This window comes from Citrus sinensis, chromosome 3 (genome assembly GCF_022201045.2).
Source record: "Citrus sinensis cultivar Valencia sweet orange chromosome 3, DVS_A1.0, whole genome shotgun sequence".
Lineage (NCBI taxonomy): Eukaryota > Viridiplantae > Streptophyta > Magnoliopsida > Sapindales > Rutaceae > Citrus > Citrus sinensis.
In genome coordinates, this window is record NC_068558.1 from 49124895 (window position 1) to 49142788 (window position 17894).

The 17894-nt window shown below is 34.8% G+C and overlaps 3 protein-coding genes and 1 pseudogene across 6 annotated transcripts; all 4 read right to left on the minus strand.

Moving 5' to 3' along the window:
- Positions 1-192: 192 nt before the first annotated feature.
- On the minus strand, positions 193-3697 carry LOC127901242 (putative threonine aspartase). 3 transcript variants are annotated; one of them, XR_008053390.1, is made up of 10 exons: positions 3389-3697; positions 3214-3264; positions 2980-3100; positions 2756-2840; positions 2404-2485; positions 1970-2260; positions 1712-1875; positions 979-1102; positions 810-907; positions 193-480 (listed from the first exon to the last, which is right to left on the minus strand). XR_008053390.1 is itself a non-coding variant. In XM_052438144.1 (10 exons), exons 1-10 carry the CDS (start codon positions 3530-3532, stop codon positions 388-390), a joined length of 1260 nt encoding a protein of 419 aa, XP_052294104.1. In that variant the 5' UTR covers positions 3533-3697; the 3' UTR covers positions 193-387. The 3 variants fall into 3 exon arrangements, 2 of the variants coding, with proteins under 2 accessions (XP_052294104.1, XP_052294105.1); XM_052438144.1 differs by having other exon boundaries at positions 810-914; XM_052438145.1 differs by having other exon boundaries at positions 810-914; positions 2806-2845.
- A 52-nt stretch (positions 3698-3749) lies between these two features.
- LOC102611933 (phosphomannomutase) lies at positions 3750-6782 on the minus strand. The gene is made up of 12 exons (XM_006490990.4): positions 6605-6782; positions 6417-6510; positions 6304-6348; positions 6156-6222; positions 5972-6048; positions 5767-5802; positions 5494-5549; positions 5278-5377; positions 5065-5160; positions 4868-4957; positions 4497-4548; positions 3750-4096 (listed from the first exon to the last, which is right to left on the minus strand). The coding sequence occupies exons 2-12, from the start codon at positions 6483-6485 to the stop codon at positions 4038-4040; spliced, it is 747 nt and encodes a 248-aa protein (XP_006491053.1). The 5' UTR covers positions 6486-6510; positions 6605-6782; the 3' UTR covers positions 3750-4037.
- A 1681-nt stretch (positions 6783-8463) lies between these two features.
- LOC127901381 ((+)-neomenthol dehydrogenase-like) lies at positions 8464-10755 on the minus strand. 2 transcript variants are annotated; one of them, XM_052438543.1, is made up of 5 exons: positions 10561-10755; positions 10207-10456; positions 9555-9623; positions 9218-9400; positions 8464-9133 (listed from the first exon to the last, which is right to left on the minus strand). In XM_052438543.1, exons 1-5 carry the CDS (start codon positions 10578-10580, stop codon positions 8759-8761), a joined length of 897 nt encoding a protein of 298 aa, XP_052294503.1. In that variant the 5' UTR covers positions 10581-10755; the 3' UTR covers positions 8464-8758. The 2 variants fall into 2 exon arrangements, with proteins under 2 accessions (XP_052294503.1, XP_052294504.1); XM_052438544.1 differs by lacking the exon at positions 9555-9623 and having other exon boundaries at positions 10561-10750.
- Positions 10756-11245: 490 nt separating this feature from the next.
- LOC127901383 ((+)-neomenthol dehydrogenase-like) lies at positions 11246-13752 on the minus strand (annotated as a pseudogene).
- Between the last annotated feature and the right edge of the window lie 4142 nt (positions 13753-17894).

Genomic DNA, 17894 nt, shown 5'->3' on the forward strand with positions numbered 1-17894 from the left:
TTTAGTTCACCACTTGAGAAGAGAAGCTGGCAACCAAAGCCATTATTATTATGACCAAGACCAGCCATTGTCTTGGATCCTTATTGGCCCCTTTCGCATGAGTGCATAACTCACCCACGCTTCGAATTAACTAGTCATTTTAACTAGTTTTCTCAACCTTACTTTTGTAATTGTAAAAGCTTAGGCAAGATATGCTACGGGATCTAAAGGCACTTGTACTGCCTGCTCGATCATTTACGATGCATCAAACCTTTGCACAGAAATACAAGCCCTTTTCCATCATAAACACATGATAATCTGCAGGCTTCTTCACTGTTCTTGGACAACTTGAAAACATCTTCTTTCAATATTCAAAATCAGAAATCCAAAACCACTAAAAGATTGCAATCATTGTACTATTTTCTCAGAAAGATCAATTCGTGCTTCAAAACGGTCTATCCCAGTTTGATTTTGCTGCCTTGTACTACGGAGAACTGAGACCTGGAATATAAATTGAACAAGAAAAGATTAACTTAGAATAGTATTTTAAATAATGAAGAATCAAAAGACACCAACAATTGCACAAAGATGAGGCTGCATTTTATGTTACCAGGTAAGAAGATAATTGTAGATGTCTCATTTATATTAATATGTAGACAACTAAGCAGGAAAACCATCCCTCACCTATACTGGTAAGGAATGAACTTTTAGATTGCTATTCTTTACTTCTGGTAGCATGTATTTTGTCTTTCAAAAGAACAAAATTAATAGGTGGAAATTGAAGGAACTGTTAGGTCTTTAAACTATAAAGACTTAACAGACAGCGATACCTTGGGCCTTTCCATAGAGCTTCCAAAATATCCAACGCCAAAAGACAATGAAGAATAAGCAGCTGCTATCTCTATTGATTTCAGCTCTGGTGGATTTCCTGAAACCTATCAGACAAAAGTAAGTTAAGATGACCACCCTGACAACCAAACTTTCAGCAAAGGTACTCACCATCACAGGAGCATCAGCCTGCACCATTAATATCCCTGCACTTTTATCAGTACCATTTTGACTGCTCTCTTGGACGATAGGGCATAAAACTGTCATGCATGCAGAGGCAGGACCAGCTTGTGAACTGAAAGAAGATGACCTTGTCAATCACACCAACTCAGCATTTTAAAAATAAATAAATAAATAAAATAAAAGAGGATTCAAGGGAAGCAAAACTTGGTAGGTTTCTAAAATCTTCAGAAACAAGAAAAGGCATTTAAGATAGAAAATTGGGCAACTAAATACGTTTGTATATATACAGCACTTAAAACTTTTGCCTCCTAAATAGATTTGAAAGACTCCAAAAAGACTTCAACAACAGACATAATTCCAAAGCTCAAGCTTTATAATATTAAATAGAGCTATAGTTGACAATACATACATTCCAATAGGTAAAATATTTGACTCTGCATTCCCATAAGTACAATCAGGTGACATATATGTGGAAAACTAAATAAACAGACAAAGTGATCATGTGCAAACATTCTTAATGGAAAAAGGAGGTAAAAGAACAAAAAGCAGAATTTAGCAATGCCAATCACAACAATAATTATCCAATTTTCTCTTTTATTTGGCAGATCAACACAATCACCGAAAGTAGAAAGGGGGCTGCAGCCTAAGCATACAAGAAGTCTTACCAAAAACAGTGGTTTTAATGAAGAATTATAAATGTTAGCTTAAAGATTGATCATACAGCGACAATGAGACACAGCACTCCCGAGCAGCGAATCCTTTCATTAAGTATTCTCCCCCACCACTAACACAAGATCCAACAATGAATGGAGCTCCAAAGGGACCTTTAGAGGAAGCCCAACAACCTGAACCATACATAGCTGCTAATCCTACACGTCCACTAACCTGATTTAAAAGAGGAGAGAGAAAAGATATGCTTTTACATGATAACAAAATTATAATAGTATGAAAAGACATTGAGAATTACCTAATCCATTACCTTTAATGCAATACCACCACTTGAGGCACCAGATGCTAAATGCCCTTCAGAGTCAACACAAATAACTCCAACTGTGTCCATGATGTTACTGTCCTCTTCCAGAACTTGAGGTATTGATAATTGGCCACTGCCATTCCACTTTAAGGGCTCACAAGAACGTCCAGATGTAAAAGCAGTCTCTTCAGCCACGCTAGAATGTCCTTCAGCAGAGGTATTAGTCTTAGCTTCAGCATCAGCAAGTATTGATTTGTATTTTCTCCACTGTGCTCTTGCCCTCTCTGTTACCATCCACTATTTCAAAAAACAAAAATTGCAACATACCCATCATCCTAAGATATACAAGAAGATATTTTGACTGAAATATTTTTGCACACGAAATTAAATAAAAAGGAACTTTTTAATTATCAGAATCAAGGTAGATAAACTAACTATACCTCATCAGCCTCGGCTATAGTTGCTGGTAATGCAATGCCTTTGGATTTTGCCCATACACGGGCACCTTCACCCACCAAGAACCTGGACAAAACAGAACACTTCTTAAACTAGGGAGAAAAAAAGTTCATTTTATATGATATCATTTCAACAGCAGTTCATTGAATGATAATGGCGCTCCATGTCTGCCTCAACATTAAAAACTATTCAATGTCAAGAATTTCAAAATATACACCACAGATGTTGGGTTTCAAACAAAAATCAAAAGGGAAAAATGAAAAGGCAATGCTTTGAAGAGGAAATAATAGAATTGTCCAAGAGATTTAAAGAGAAGCAATGTTGAGCAATTATTACATGGGAGGTATTCGACCCAACAATGAAGGCCCCATCATTTGCTCCTTGGCCAAAAAAGCAGCAATCTGGATAGCATTCCAGACACCTGGTCTACAACTAATGAAATTTAAGAAACTATTGAGTACAAATAAAAGTGAAAACCCCCGATGGAGTAAGTAACAGCAGAGAAGTCGGTCACATTGATTGTAAGACAAAGTAACAGTCTAGTAATACTAAACAAATACCCGGCACTGCTCCAACGGCTCCAAAGGCTCCAGATTCACCATCCATGAGACTTGCATCACATTCCACATGACCATCTTCCGTCAAATTGGAGCCTCTGCCTGCATTCGTACTTGGATCGTCCTTCAATAAAGTAAAATATGTAACCACAAGGAAATTTGCAGAATCTATAATTTTAAAGTACAAAATTAAGAATGGAAGTAAACATTCTAGAGGAGAATAGTTTATTTTATCACCTCCAACACTTGAATTGCCGCTGTAACAGCGTCTATGCATCCACCAGAACCCTAATTTGAAAGACCAGCCGGTTCCCCCCCAAAAAAAACAGAAAACAAAATTGTTTAGTTTAAACAAACTTTCGAGAGTAGAGAGGGAATGATTGATAAAAAGAAAAGAAAAGAAAAGAAAGACCTTGCCAAGAACAGAAGCGGCGGCGAGGCAAGCGCGTTTCATGGCGGACCTTAGGGCTTTCTCGTTTGAAGGAGCGTGATATCCAGCGCCTACATGGACTGCTACGAAGAACCTTGGTTTATGATCCCCCGACTTAGTGGCCATGAGATGATCAGCTTAAGTGGCTGTGGAATCAATGCGCGCTGTAAGAGAGATTAAAGCACTAAAAGAGTAACGAGGGCGAGTCTTTGCGGCTTTGCGCGGGCTACTGTCGGTTTCAGTTAAGCCATTTTATGGAAATTAACAGATTCAAAATTAAGCATGTCGGCCCACGGACGCAGTTGCGTTTTCAGTTTGCTATCAGTTGGATAAATTAAAAAAGTATACAAAGAAATTTGTTTATTGGATTATGAAACGATATATTATAGTGTTCATGTGCAGGTTTTGCTGCCGCTCCCGTGTTTTTAACGGAGATTTTGCACTCCTACATCCAGCATGCAGGAACTTACCCCGCGATCAAACAACCGCAACATATCCATACATCAAATACAACGAATCCAATTGGCAAATGCCTTTCTCAATTGATCAAATAAAATTACATTGAATTGCTCGCATTAGAAATACGAATTATTCTCTTGTGTTTGTAGACTTACTATAACTTCTCCCAAATTCACGGTTTAGCCAGGAAGAGAGCCTTACACTTTTCCATAGTATCCTCAGGGCTGGTAACTGCAAAAGGGAAACCCCATAATGGACATCATATTCATATTAATACCACAATATAAATAATGGAAAGCATTGTTGCAGCAACAATTGTTCATTGGAAATTCCATAGAAATGAGATTCTCTTATCTTGAGCAACCACGTAAAAAATAACTCTATTTACTTTGTTTTACTTGGCGTCTGGTAGAAACAACTTATTGTCATCTCATGTATAAGATCATTTCTTTTGTGTCCAAGGATACAACCGCTTTTACATACACTAGCTATTGATGTCAGCATCATCACCAATTCTAATGATTGTTCAATTGGGCACCCATTTGGTTAGGAGAACAGAATAGGGCAATATCATTTCCATCTGACATGCAATATGCCAGGAAGTAGATTGAAGTTAAAATGTAAAGCTGACCTGTGTGACCCACTGTTCGCTCGGATTCAAAAATTTCATGATCATTCCCTCCCTGAAACAAAACACCCAAGCTCTTTTATTAGTTCCAACTTCCAACAGATACATTAAGACATCATTAGACTAAAACTACAAAGCCGTGTGGAAGTGTGGGCCCAAGCCTGAATCCCAATCCCAATAAATGATAAATCTAGTAGTGATAGAAACCATGTAAAAGCAGTTGATTGGAATAAGTCACAGAAAATATGATTTATTGATAACATTTACATAAAAGAGAGAAATATCATCAAAAGGATAAAAAATGAAGGTTGAGTGGCATAGACATAAAGAAGGAAGAGCAAGCACAAAAGAAATGAGCAAGGACAGAAGCTAACCTTGTAAGTTTTGTCCCCAAAAAAGTGAATTTCATTGAAGTCATCAAGGTATCTCAAGCAGTATGTCTTGTCCCATCCCTGGGGAAACACCTGTTACACACGTCATCTAGATTCAATTAGCAATCCTTCCAATTTACCTTAAAAAGTAAAAAGTTCAAAGGTTATTGAACCATAATCTTGATATAATATCAACACACATCAAAGCTTATCTGTCCTCCAATTGAAAATGTCAAGTTAAGGTGAGCAAACTTCTCCCGAAGCACAGATACCATTTTTGGCCGTATATTGTGAATCTGAAACCTCAGTTGTGCATAGTGTATGTCAGCAAAAATATTGTCAAAGAGGTAATCTACACTGCATAAATATAGACTAGTATAATCTTTTAGATAAAAAGAACAAAACTTTCTTACCTTGTCATACCTCTCAAACTCGTCCCTTTCTTCTTGGCTGCAGTTTCGCCCAATTGGTGAAATATTAAGCATCCCACTTCGGAATTCAATGAAAGTTCCCCTATAATTTGAACCAATAAAAAAAATGAAGTTATATTCAGCTGTGCAGCTAAAAGAATAGATAGTTCAACTTTACCTGAAAATTAATAATCAGGCTCTGATGCACTACCGGCTCACCTTTTAATTGGAATGTCCAAGTCAGCAATGTAATGAAGAGTAAAATTTATGAATTCCTGCATAATTGTTTCCACTTCATCAAATTAAAAAGTACAAATTCCATGTACCAGTAAGACCATTGACCATGGTGTATATGAGCATAGCATTCAAAAACCATTTAAAAAAGCTCAGAAGCCATATATTGTCATGGTATAACACCTATTTTAACCCTAATTATTAATTTTGCAAACATGACATCAAAGAGTTATCACACTCAGTAGGGACACATCTTACCTTGAGCTTTTCGCCTCCAAGAAATGATTTCAAGCTCTGGAAAAAGGAAAAATACACAACCCATCAGGGTACTCTACATCAATAGTTCATAAAAAGCTATTTGACGCTTCAGATTCAGTGTGATATATGCCTTTGACCTAGTTCAAGTTTCAGGGCTCATGTCACGAAGCCTAGTTCAAGTTTCAGGGCTCATGTCATGAAGTACCTGTGTGCCAATTAATTTCCCATCCTTATGAGCCACAAGACCATTCTCAGAAAACACATAATCGTATTCATCAATAACTGCATTAACCAAAACATTGTTTAAAGCCCGAAAACAAATCTTGGTGACTGTAATGTAGAAAGCAATAAATTTACACACAAGCTTTGGAATCATAGGCTCTACAAACCTGTCTTCCCAAGCTGCTCTGATATCTTAGAAAGATCAGATCCACCGACGACTCCAACTGTAACAACCTACAAATTGAACAAATCTTAAATCAAATTGTAACAAAGCACTTCAAAGATCACTCATTTACAATAACAAACGCCATTTACCTTTCTCAATTCCCGCATGAACTCTAACATTTGTGGTGTTGCCGCCTGAATGACAGAAGCACATTAAAAATGAAATATAATTTTCAATTCAACAGCATTGAAAATGTAGATACCTTTCTCGGAGCCGTGAGAGTTCCGTCAACATCAAACAGAGCTAATAAACCTTGCTTCCTAGCAGCCATTGGAGTTTGAAATGTATAGATTTATCTGAAATCAAATTCACAAAATTTGTAAAGGCAATAATAATAATAATAATAATAATAAAAGATGTTTCTTCCTTTTAAATTCAGAAAATATTAACCTGAATAGAAGTGAATGAATAGCGTGAGTAGAGCGCAGAGCTTTGAATTTGGACGCGGAATTTAAAGCAGATCTTGATCTTGAAATCTTGAATGGCGGAAGCTGGGAAGTTACGGGGAAGTAATTGTATTCTAGAGGGTAACTTGAGAGTGACGTTAGATCTGGAGATTAGTCTTCAGTGGTTTATCGATTCTTCTCTCGTGCTTCAGGCTCTAGCGGATGTTCGGTGGTTCCGATGTACTCATTAGATCATTACCGTTGGAATATGCGATATCTGACGGTGATGGGTTGCGGGCCAACGTCAATCTCAAGCGATGGAGAATTAGAGAGATTCAATTTGGTCTGACTGCTTTTACTGAGGGTGACGTGTCGCATTTGCATTGGTTGCAGTAGCTTTTACTTGCATGTCTACGAGACTACAATGAGGTAAATGTTTTTTTATTAAAAATCTGTATTTTTTTATTTCTTAATTCATTCTCAACTTTAATATGGTTAAGGATATTGGTTAAAAATTTACCATATATATATATATGTGTGTGTGTGCGCACGCGCGCATGTATATAAAAAAATAAATGAATATCTATAAAAGATGATATTTTATATTTTTATTTAAAGACAGTAATTAAATTACATTATATGTAACTTACAACAATCCAAAAGTAATCAACCAATATAAGAGAATAGTACCATATAAAATAAGTAGAAAGTCATGAATAATTACATGTGAATTTATTGTAAGTTCAATTATCTGTAACTTTGCAAGACCCATATTCAATTGATGAATGGTCTTTTACTCTGTGTTTAGGGTCACTCAAAGTAGATGGAACCTGGGTTTGGAAGAACAGACAATACTCTGTTTCCTGTCGAAAACAGAAAAACCATTTACGTGAGAGAATAAGATTTGATCCGACAAAATGTGATTGTAGTGTACGACATAGAGCGTTGGCAGTAACCAGTAAGCTGCCTATGTACAAGCTACAAAAGACGTGAAAGGAAATTGCTTCTGAGAACCACTTTTTTGTTTAAGCTTGAGAGGAAATTTCTCATTGCCCTGAATTCCTGTTCATTGGGACCCTTTTGGCTACTCATCCTTTAGGCCATTAAAATATGTTCAGATGAACCTGAATATGCATGCACATGACATCAACATTTCAGAAGTACTCGCAAACTTATTATTTATTTTATCAAGCAAGCGTGTTTTGGATTTGAATTACACAGATGAAGGAATCAAATGTTACTTTAAGACAGCATTTACTTTTTGGATTGGATTGAGAATCTTGGGGAGTGGGAATCCTAGAATTGAGAGTGTGGAGTAGGAGTGGGAGTAGGTTGTTTACTTACACTATAATGGACGCATGAAATGGAAATCAGAATCTAATTTATGTGTTTACTTTGTCTTGGATTGGAAGTAAATAGTTTCAAATTATAATTTTACCCTTATTTAAAGAATTATAATTTTTAATTGCAAAACTAATAAAAAATATATTTAATGAATAATATTTATTTTATTATATTTGTAAATTTATTATAATTATTAATATTCTTAATTATGAACAATAAATTATTAATTGTAATTTTAATATAAAATAAAATGTTATTTTATTTTATTTTATATAATTATATTAAATTTATTATTATATAAAATAATAATATAATATTATTTAGTACAAAATTAATATTTTCTTAGAATAAAGTATTTATTATTATTATTAAATAAATATAGTACTATTATTTTTAAAATAAATATAATAATATTATATTTATTAATTTTCTATTAATATAATAATATTATTTTAAAATAATTTTAACTTAGAATCAATGTAAATTATTATTTAGTTAAATATAATATTATTATTTAAATAAATATAATATTATTTATTTTATTTTATTAATTATAAAACATAAAATAAAAAAAGGATAGAAATGGGAGAGGTGGGAGTGGATTCCCACTCCCACTCCCCACTCCAAAAATGAGTGGGGCCCACGGAGTGGAACTCCCAACCCCTCTCCATTTTAAGTAAACGTTGGAGTGGGAGGAATCCACACTCCTCACTCCCACTCCAGCAAGTAAACACAACATAAAACTAGTGACAGGGTTAGAACCGTAGTTCTTCTCCATCTGTGTATATGTTAAACTTTCATCAGCAGCATTGCATCAAAAAGGTGCCTCTTCCTTGCGCAGAAAGAAACGACCAGTAGGACCACCATCGGGCAGCAAAGCAAGCTTCACAGGACTTTCAGCACCTTCTTCAACAGATAATATGCCAGCATGGAAGTTTATATCGGTTTTGACAAAGCCAGGACACACACAATTAACACAAAATTTTGGATACCTCTTGGCTAAAATCCTTGTGTACGCATTAATAACTGCTTTCGACACCTTATAAGCAGAAGAGTGAGGACACCAGCCCCTATTTGCAATTTCACCCTCTTCATAATCTTTAAAGTAATCCTTCACCACCATTTCTATTCTCTCTTCTGTAAGGTTTTCAACATCACCTAACACAGCTCTGGCTTTTTCTGGTAAATCCTGAAACAAATTATACACGAGAATATCATAAGTTTTGTTTTTGTAAATGTACAACTGATCCTTCAGTTAAGGAAAATTCGGTACCTTTAGGGCAGAGACATAGGAGGAAAGGTTAACAAGTCTTGGTGAATCAGATAATTCCAGGAGAGGAATAAGTGCTTCGCATGTTTGTTTAGTGCCGTAGTAGTTTGTTTTCAGGCATTCTACTGCTAACTCATAAGTTTGATAACAAACTTTGCTCCAGTCAACTTCAGCATCACCCTTCGTCTATAGAAAACAAACATTAACTAATAATGGGATTATTATTTCACCTATAGATATGTGAAATTTAAAATATTAGTGGTTCCAAACTCACTTTCTGATGGTGGAAAATGAGGTTAATTAATATTGAATCATATATAATATATTGATTACATCTTACAATTTGATAGCCTGAATCTGCGAAAGCATCCATATCAAACTTGACACTTGCAATTCCTGCATTGTTAGCCTGTATGCACATACAGGTCTAACCCTCAGCATCTTTCATTTTATACTTCGACTACAAGAATATAGACTTGAAAGAACATATTCATAGACAGAACCTTTGATAACTTGGCAAAATAGATACCTTCAGGAATAGATCTGTCTCAAAAACTCACTATATTGCAGTTTGGTTCATACATTATCATATTGTATAATTACATCCACATCCCTGATTTTCATATTTTTCTTGTACCAAATAGGTCACTGTCCCTATTGCTTTGACCAAAGTAAAATTAAAATACTGAATTTTGATTGATGCAATGCATTCACGCAAGTTAACATTAGAAGATATTTCAGTAATTCCAACAGGGCGGTCACTGGTCGCTGCTAGTCAGGGACCTATTTCATACAAATAGAAAAAGAATAAAAGTTGTCCTTAATAGAAAAATATGAAAAAAATGAAAGGGAGCTGGATGATATTACCCACCCCAAGAATGAAATAAATACAGTATATGTCATCCCCGTCCTCCTCTTAGGTTAGGGGAGGTTAGAGGAGGGGCAATGGGTATGGGTTGAAATGGAAATGAATAGAACTGATAAAATCTTACCAAAATATCAAGCTTTCCAAATTGGGTTTTGATGAAGTCAGCGAGAGACGAAACACTGGCAAGGTCAGAGATATCAAGCTGATGAAAAAGCAAAAGCTCAGGGTCAACACCAGAAGCTTTGAGCTTCTCAACAGCTTCAAGACCCCTCTTCTCATCTCTAGCAGTTAAAACTACTGTGATTCCTTTTGAAGCTAATTGCCTCACTGTTTCAAACCCAATCCCCTTGTTTGATCCTGTAACAACTGCATACCTGAACACAATTTATTTAAAACAAACAAAACACAATGTCAGAACAATTAAATAGAAAATCAAACGTGAAAGAAAACGAATCAAGGCCAAAGGGAAAAAAAATACTTCTTAGTTGCTTCCGCCATTGATGAGAAGAAGTGGGAGAATTGAGCAATGTATTCAAAATTTTTTGGTTGTATCGATGAAAAGCAATGAAACTCTTGCTTTTATTGATTTATTTCTTCTCCTGCGGAGATTTTTTTTTTTCAGGGGAAAACACCATTAAAGTAACACCAAAAATAGGTGCAATCATAATAAGACATTTTTAAAGAATTGAAAAAACTTTCCCATGTCTACACATAATTAACCCGTGCCGGTTGTTTATCCTTGTTTTCAACAAAGGCGGGCTTTTTATTTGTAATATTTAATATTAGTTCACTTGCAAGTAAATGACATAAAGATTTTTGGTAGAATTTGCTCGGGTGTCCGTTATACTCCGTTTGGTACAATTTATTAAATAAAATTTATAACAATAAAAATTATATAAGTAGAGTTTCTATTAATAGAGTTTTTTGACAAAAAATTATTTGATGTTTGATTGTCAATTAAAAAAGTATTTTTGAAACATTAAATTGTTTGCTTATGTAAAACTAAAAGTGTTTTTGTGTAATTAAATTATTAAAAAAGATCAGCTTAATAATAAAGAAACAAGTCATAGAGCTAGCTTTATTTCTAGTAGCAACACTGCCTGTCAAATGTCTGAAAGAAGCAAGCATTCAGATACGATATATACATGCAACAAAAAGGAATCTAACAAAATAGAAAATATTACTTGCTTGCTAGTCTTACAGTATACAATGTAATAGCATTCAAATTCACAAATTTTCACATGCAGAGGTGGATGAATAGATTTCAATCAAAAGAGGTCTCTTCTTTCCGCGAAAAGAATAGGCCAGAAGGACCGCCATTGGGCAGCAGAGCTAACCACACAGGACTTTCTGCACCTTCTTCTGTGGTTAATTTGCCGTTGTTGTAGTTCATATCTGTTTTGACATAACCAGGGCAAATGCAATTGATGTGGAGATTCGGGAATTTTTTGACCAAGATCCTTGTGTAGGCATTGATAGCTACTTTTGATACTACATAAGCGGACATAGAAACCGGCCAGCCTTTGGTTTCAAGGGAACCTAGTTTAAAATCATTCAAATACTCCCTCAGCACCTCATCCACTCTCTCTTCCGTTAGGTTCTCAACATCGCTTAGCACTCCTTTTGCCCATTCATTTGTCACATACTGAACAAGAAGATCAGCAACATCGCTTAGCACTCCTTTTGCCCATTCATAAATCACAGTTTAATATTATAAGGGTTGTCAAATTATTTTACCTTTAACTTTCCCCAGGAAGAGGAAACATTAACAATTCTTGGTGAATCTGATAATTGGAGGAAGGGAATCAGTGCTTCACACATTCTTTTGGTACCATAGAAGTTTGTTTGAAGGCATTTTCAGTTGACTCATGAGTTTGAGTTGTCAATTCATACCATTTGACCGGCGTACCATCCTGCATCATTGGGGGGGGGGGGGGGGGAATTGGTCTCAGAGGTGCTGTTTTATACATTTTTTCCAAAGGATTTTATATACAGTAAGCTAAGTCTATAGATCTTCAAACTGTTGTTCACTTTCAACTCTAAACCTTCATGTGGCTCTCAATTGAAAGGATTGGAAATATACATGATCTATTTGGGATCAAAGCACTATGACGTTTATCAACAGTTTCTTATCAATAGCTGTCTACTAACTTGATGCAAGACACTTTATCTACTACTCTATCAAAATTAAGCCACAGCATTGCAGTTACAAATAGGCCTGTGGATGGCAAGGGGGAAAAAAAGAAAAAGAAAAGAAAAGGGAAAAAAATATATCAAAATATACCTTGACAAAACCTGAGAAATTGTCACCCTCCAAAATGACTCCACTAGTCCCTGAACGGTTGACCTACCAAGAAGTACAGAACTCATAATAAATCAGTTTATATATTGACCAAACTATTGGGTATATATAACTGCGAAATAAATCATATTACTTTAAGAAGTAACTTGAAAGAGTTTACAAAATGTGTTTAGTTGCTGTACTTTCAAAATCAAGCTGCAACAAACATTACGAACAGGATCTTAGATGACAGCACCCAAGCCATCTATTTTCCTTCAAATTACATCTAATACCATTCTTATCCCTTTTTTGAAGATAATGGAAAGAAAATAAATCACATATATATGTGGAAGTACCTTGACAACACCAGATAAATCATTACCATCCATACAGACTCCACTAATCCCTGCATTGTTCACCTGCCAAAAAATCCAAAATTTACAATAAATTGGTTTATATATCGACCAAAAATAGTTACATGACAAAGAAAACTAATATATTCTTGTGGTATGGAGGACGGATGAACTTTGGATTGCCCTGATACCGCTTGTTATATTTCAGAGACTTGTCATTAACCCAAAAATCTAACAAATTAGTTGATATTACTTGCCTACCTAAAAAAGCCCTGAATATTTCAATCTAATGTAAGGCCCCACCAATTAGCAACAGCACCGTAGTTTTATCAAGAAGAATCACTTCTAGAATTGTGTACCCAACTGGGACATACAACGTTACACACTATTATTATATTTTGCAATAAATATGCTCTACAAAGTATAAATGCCGCATACAATCTTATATTACGTCACAAATCCGAATTATGATGTACATACCCGGCTATATTTTAAGAAAAAAGATAGAAAAAGTATCGAGAAACGGAAGTTCAATCGTACCAAAATATCAAGCTTTCCAAAATGACTTCGAATGAAATTAGCTAGAGAGTGAATAGCAGCAGGGTCTGCAACATCAAGCTGATGAAAGATCACATTATCAAAGCCAGACTGTGTCAGTTTTTCAACAGCTTCAAGACCCCTCTTCTCATCTCTGGCTGTTAGTACCGTAGTGACCCCATTTGAAGCCAATTGCCTCACTATTTCATACCCAATTCCCTTATTTGCTCCTGTAACAACTGCATGCCTGATAAGAAATTTTCCAACCGAAAAAATAAAAAGAAGTCAGAGAAGAAAAGAAAACAGAACATGAAAGAAGAAGAAGAAGAAGAACAGGAAGAAGGAAGTACTTTGTTGCTGCTTCTGCCATTGAATGGAATGATAAAGTTGTGCACGACAACGAAGGTCACTGGCTTGAGATATATTGAGAGTTTCCGTTTCTCCATCATGTCTTGGATAAAGTCGGGAAAAAAAAATATTTCTTTAGATTTTTTGTGCGGATAGTGATAAAAAAATCATCCACAGGTGCCACTTATCTATTTTTTTAGCGCAAATACTTTTAAATCATTCAATTTAAAAGAGTTAGTTATTATATAAATTATAAAAACTTATGTTTTAAAGAAGTTAAAAAAATTTTTTTTTTCAAGTCTACAGTTTTAAAATGTGTTTGTATAAAAAAATAAAAAATTTTAAAAAATGACAGTAGCGATATGCTCACAAAAACGAGCACAAAGGTTTGCACAAAACGGTGCGTTTTGTGCAACCTTTAAAAGACGACTCATAATTTCACAAGACACGCGCACGTTACATTTCATTCTCCCTTCACTGCAACAGCTCGGTTTTCATTCTAAAAAGCTCCTTTCATTGCAACAAAAACGCAGCAGCTTTTCATTCTCCCTTCGCTGAACTAATGACAAACAATATCACCGCCTCACATTGTTCAAATAATTTGCAACATCACTTGCATGAATCTATTTTTTAAGCTCAAGTTTACATTATTTAAAATAGTGAATAGCATGAAAAAAGCAAGATAGTAGCCCAAGTTTACACAAATCTATTGTTTTACCTTCCTTTCACATTGAATTCTGAGTCAAGGAGAAGAAATCCATTTCCCTCAGCATTTCCATCCTTATCTCCAAGGCATGACACCGGGATATCACCCGAAGCAAGGCAATGAGCCGTGCGAGGATAAGATAATCATGGCTTCTGTACAAAATTTGCAGGCTCAACAACTTTATGCAAAGAGGGAGCCCTTGGAATTTTTTTGTCTGTCAACTACGTATATACAACCAGATCTGAAAGTAACAACGATAATTTATTTAAATTCTTTTTCTTTACAAATCTTGATGCATTTATATAAATCAATTCGTTCAAAATCCAAAGCTAATATCAATACAACCCAAAATCACGATACCCTCAACAATAACCATTCAAAATCCAAGTGGCCCAAATGGGGTAGAGAGAGTGATGAAACTGAGATCGAGAGATTGGGGGAGATCGGAGCCGAGAGAGTGTGGCAAAACAGATCCAGCGAGAATGAGGCAGTACAGAGCTTAGAGCGAGAGAGAATAGTGTCTAGAGAATGAGGAAGCTGCTAGGTTTTTGTTGCAGTGAAAGGAACAAGGTTTTTTGTTGCAATGAAAGGAGGCAAACGTGAGTGTGACGAGCTGGGAAGAGCATGAGCGTGAGCGTGTGTGTTCTTGTGCACGTTTGAAGAGCGTTTTAAAACAAAACGCACCGTTTTGTGCAAACGTTTGTGCGCGAATGTGTGAGAACATCATTTTCCAATGATAAATATCATAACTTTTAAGTGTTAATTTCATTTTTTTAAAAGTTTCATTTTATTTTTAATAAAAGAAAATTCATTAAGTTAAAAGTGGAAGAAGAGTAGCATACATAGGCGTTAAAAGTAACTCCCAAAACCAAATGAGAATGTAAAGACAAAGCTAAAGGATGAGCCATCAGCTACAAAGAAAAATTACATTAATCTATAATTTGGAAAACCCTACTAAACAATGCTCTTTGAACACAGGAGAGGGAGCATCATCAAACTTAGTAAATTGATCACAAGATAACTCCAAATTGGTGAAAGAATCAACGACTAAATTACTTTCAGAATAGATTAAAAAAAATAATAAATAAAGACATGTGAGATAGTTTTTCACGGTAGTTAATCCATAATTTATTAGGAGTTAAAAAATTACATCTCGATAAAAGATGAACCAACCAATATTAGATAGGTCTATTCTTACATAATAATTAAATTTCTCTTTATTTGAAAGAATGGTGTCTCAAAGGCCTCTATAAATTCTACACAAGCAAACAACATTCAATTTCAAAAGTTTTGTGAGTTGAAATTTTTTTTTTATTACACGAGACTATTGCTCAAACTAAAACTCATATTACATGAGACTATAACTGATATTTACAAATCAGACTATTATTAAGACCAACTTACATCTATGTTAATGGAGTTCTGTATAGATTTTAACCCTCACAAATATTTGGGGGATGTATACTCATCACTATTGGGTAAGGGAGAAGACTACCTTCACTTAATTTTAATTAAGGAAGGAAATACCCCCACAATGCATTTGTGGGGGTTCGAACTGCTGCCCTCCAAGCCCTGACTACTCGGCCTTGGGCCGAGTGGCTTGAGTGAGGATATTTGCACTATAAAATTTATCATGAACATTTAAATTTAATTTTTTAAATAAAAATATCTTTAATAATTTACTAATAAAATAAGGATAATTTAATCAAACATAAAATGTCATTATTTTGACAACATTTAGCACAACATCCAATCCAATTATCGTATCAAAAACCCCCCGACACTTTCCTCGACATTAAATCTAATTCATCATTGAGAAAAAAAAAATACTTGAGATTTAACAACATTCAACCTGCCAACCACAAGAATTTAAAAAAATAAAAAATTGCAGTTCCAGAAAAAAGAAAAAAATGCAGTACATAAAAGTAAAAATAGAAGCCATTAACATTCAGATTAGACTCTAGTGAGGGTAACTCAAGAGTGATCATTCTAATGCTGATTTTGTAAGAGAGATTGTAACATCTTTCAAGTTTATTTGGTTTGATATTCTGGACGAAAACGGGTTGCCGTTTATTGAGAAAACGGCTAACCGTTTAAGTCCAGAGAGCATATTTTATGTCCTAGAATAAACGGCTCACCGTTTATTGAGAAAACGGCTAACCGTTTATTTCCAGAAAGTTGTCAATTGGAAAACGGTTAGCAAGATTGAAAAGATTTCAATTGTAAATCGATGCATTTTCAAACCAAAAGAGTTTTTTCGAAGAAGTACCATTTCTAATGGTTGTATTCTTTCAAATAAACATCTTATTCATAAAAAGAAAGACATACAATAAGATTAGAAATCAGATTTTGAAGATTTCATGCTTGTTCTGGAAATACAATCTTATTTGCTAAAGATTGTATTCAGGATTTGATATATCTTAGGGGTAATTTGCCATTAAAACTCAATAGCAAACCAAGATTGGTGAGGGCAAATAAAACCTTAAAGGAAAGTGTGTAAACACGTCTCAAATCCTAAGAAATTTCATTGTTCTTTGCCTCCATATTCTCATAATTCTCCAACAATCTTTAAGGTTTTATTTTGTGCAAATGGAGGTTGAGAAGAGTTTGACATCATTTCTGAATCCTAGTGTCCATCTCGATCGTTTTGATGGAACTAATTTCACTCGTTGGAAGGGAAAATTGTTCTTTCTCCTTACTGTTCTTAAAGTGGCATATGTTCTTGATCCGAAATTGGAACCATTTCCAGAACCACGAGAAGATGATACCGAAGTTGTTAAGGCTGCAAGGAAACGTCGTGAAGATGATGAATTGATATGCCGGGGTCACATACTCAATACGCTTTCTGACAGATTATATGATCTCTACAATTCTATGACTTCTCCGGTGGAAATTTGGAATGCTCTTGAATACAAATACAAAACGGAGAAAGAAGGTACTGACAATTCCTTGTATCTAAATATTTTGAATTTATTATGGTAGACACAAAATCCATTCTTGATCAAATACATGAGTTACAAATTATTGTTGCTAAGCTTCGAGAGTTAAAAGTTGAAATTTCTGAATCATTTCAAGTTGGGGCTATTATTGCTAAATTGCCTCAAAGTTGGAATGATTATAGAAAGAAACTCCTTCATAGTAAAGAGAACATAACTTTAGAAGAATTGCAAAAACACTTGGTAATTGAAGAAGAAACTAGGTCTCGTGAATCCAAGGATAAGCATGATTATACTAAAGTTAATGTTGTTGAAGCTAGTAAATTCTCAAAGAATTTTAAAGTCAAGAATGACAAGAAATTCAAGAAGTCCAGCACACAAAAGTTTTCTGAAAATTGTTTCTTTTGTGGTAAGAAAGGCCAATGCCAAAGTGATTGCAGATTCAAGAAGAAAAAGGAAGAAGTGAATTCCCATAAAGCTAATGTTATTGAAAACAAATCTGAAGAGATTTGTGCTATGGTTTCTGAAATGCAAATTGGCATGATTACTGAAACCAATATGGCTGAAACTAAGTCCTATGATTGGTGGCTCGATTCGGGTGCAACAATTCATGTTTGTAATGATAAGAAATTTTTCTTATCATACAAAGAA

Bases quoted from the DNA above. Each gene is read 5' to 3' on its own strand.
- LOC102611933 (XM_006490990.4), bottom strand. From the start codon at position 6,485: ATGGCTGCTAGGAAGCAAGGTTTATTAGCTCTGTTTGATGTTGACGGA. The intron at 5,803-5,971 runs GTACTTCATGAC...TCCTTTTTCCAG, and splicing joins GGAAATTAATTGGCACACAG to AGCTTGAAATCATTTCTTGG. The intron at 4,097-4,496 runs GTCAGCTTTACA...TCCCTTTTGCAG, and splicing joins GCGAACAGTGGGTCACACAG to TTACCAGCCCTGAGGATACT.
- LOC127901242 (XM_052438144.1), bottom strand. From the start codon at position 3,532: ATGGCCACTAAGTCGGGGGATCATAAACCAAGGTTCTTCGTAGCAGTC. The intron at 3,101-3,213 runs GTGATAAAATAA...ACTTTATTGAAG, and splicing joins CGGCAATTCAAGTGTTGGAG to GACGATCCAAGTACGAATGC. The intron at 915-978 runs GTGAGTACCTTT...TTTGTCTGATAG, and splicing joins AGGCTGATGCTCCTGTGATG to GTTTCAGGAAATCCACCAGA.
- LOC127901381 (XM_052438543.1), bottom strand. From the start codon at position 10,580: ATGGCGGAAGCAACTAAGAA. The intron at 9,624-10,206 runs GTAAGATTTTAT...ATGTGCATACAG, and splicing joins TTGGAAAGCTTGATATTTTG to GCTAACAATGCAGGAATTGC. The intron at 9,401-9,554 runs GTAAGATGTAAT...TGTTTTCTATAG, and splicing joins CAGATTCAGGCTATCAAATT to ACGAAGGGTGATGCTGAAGT.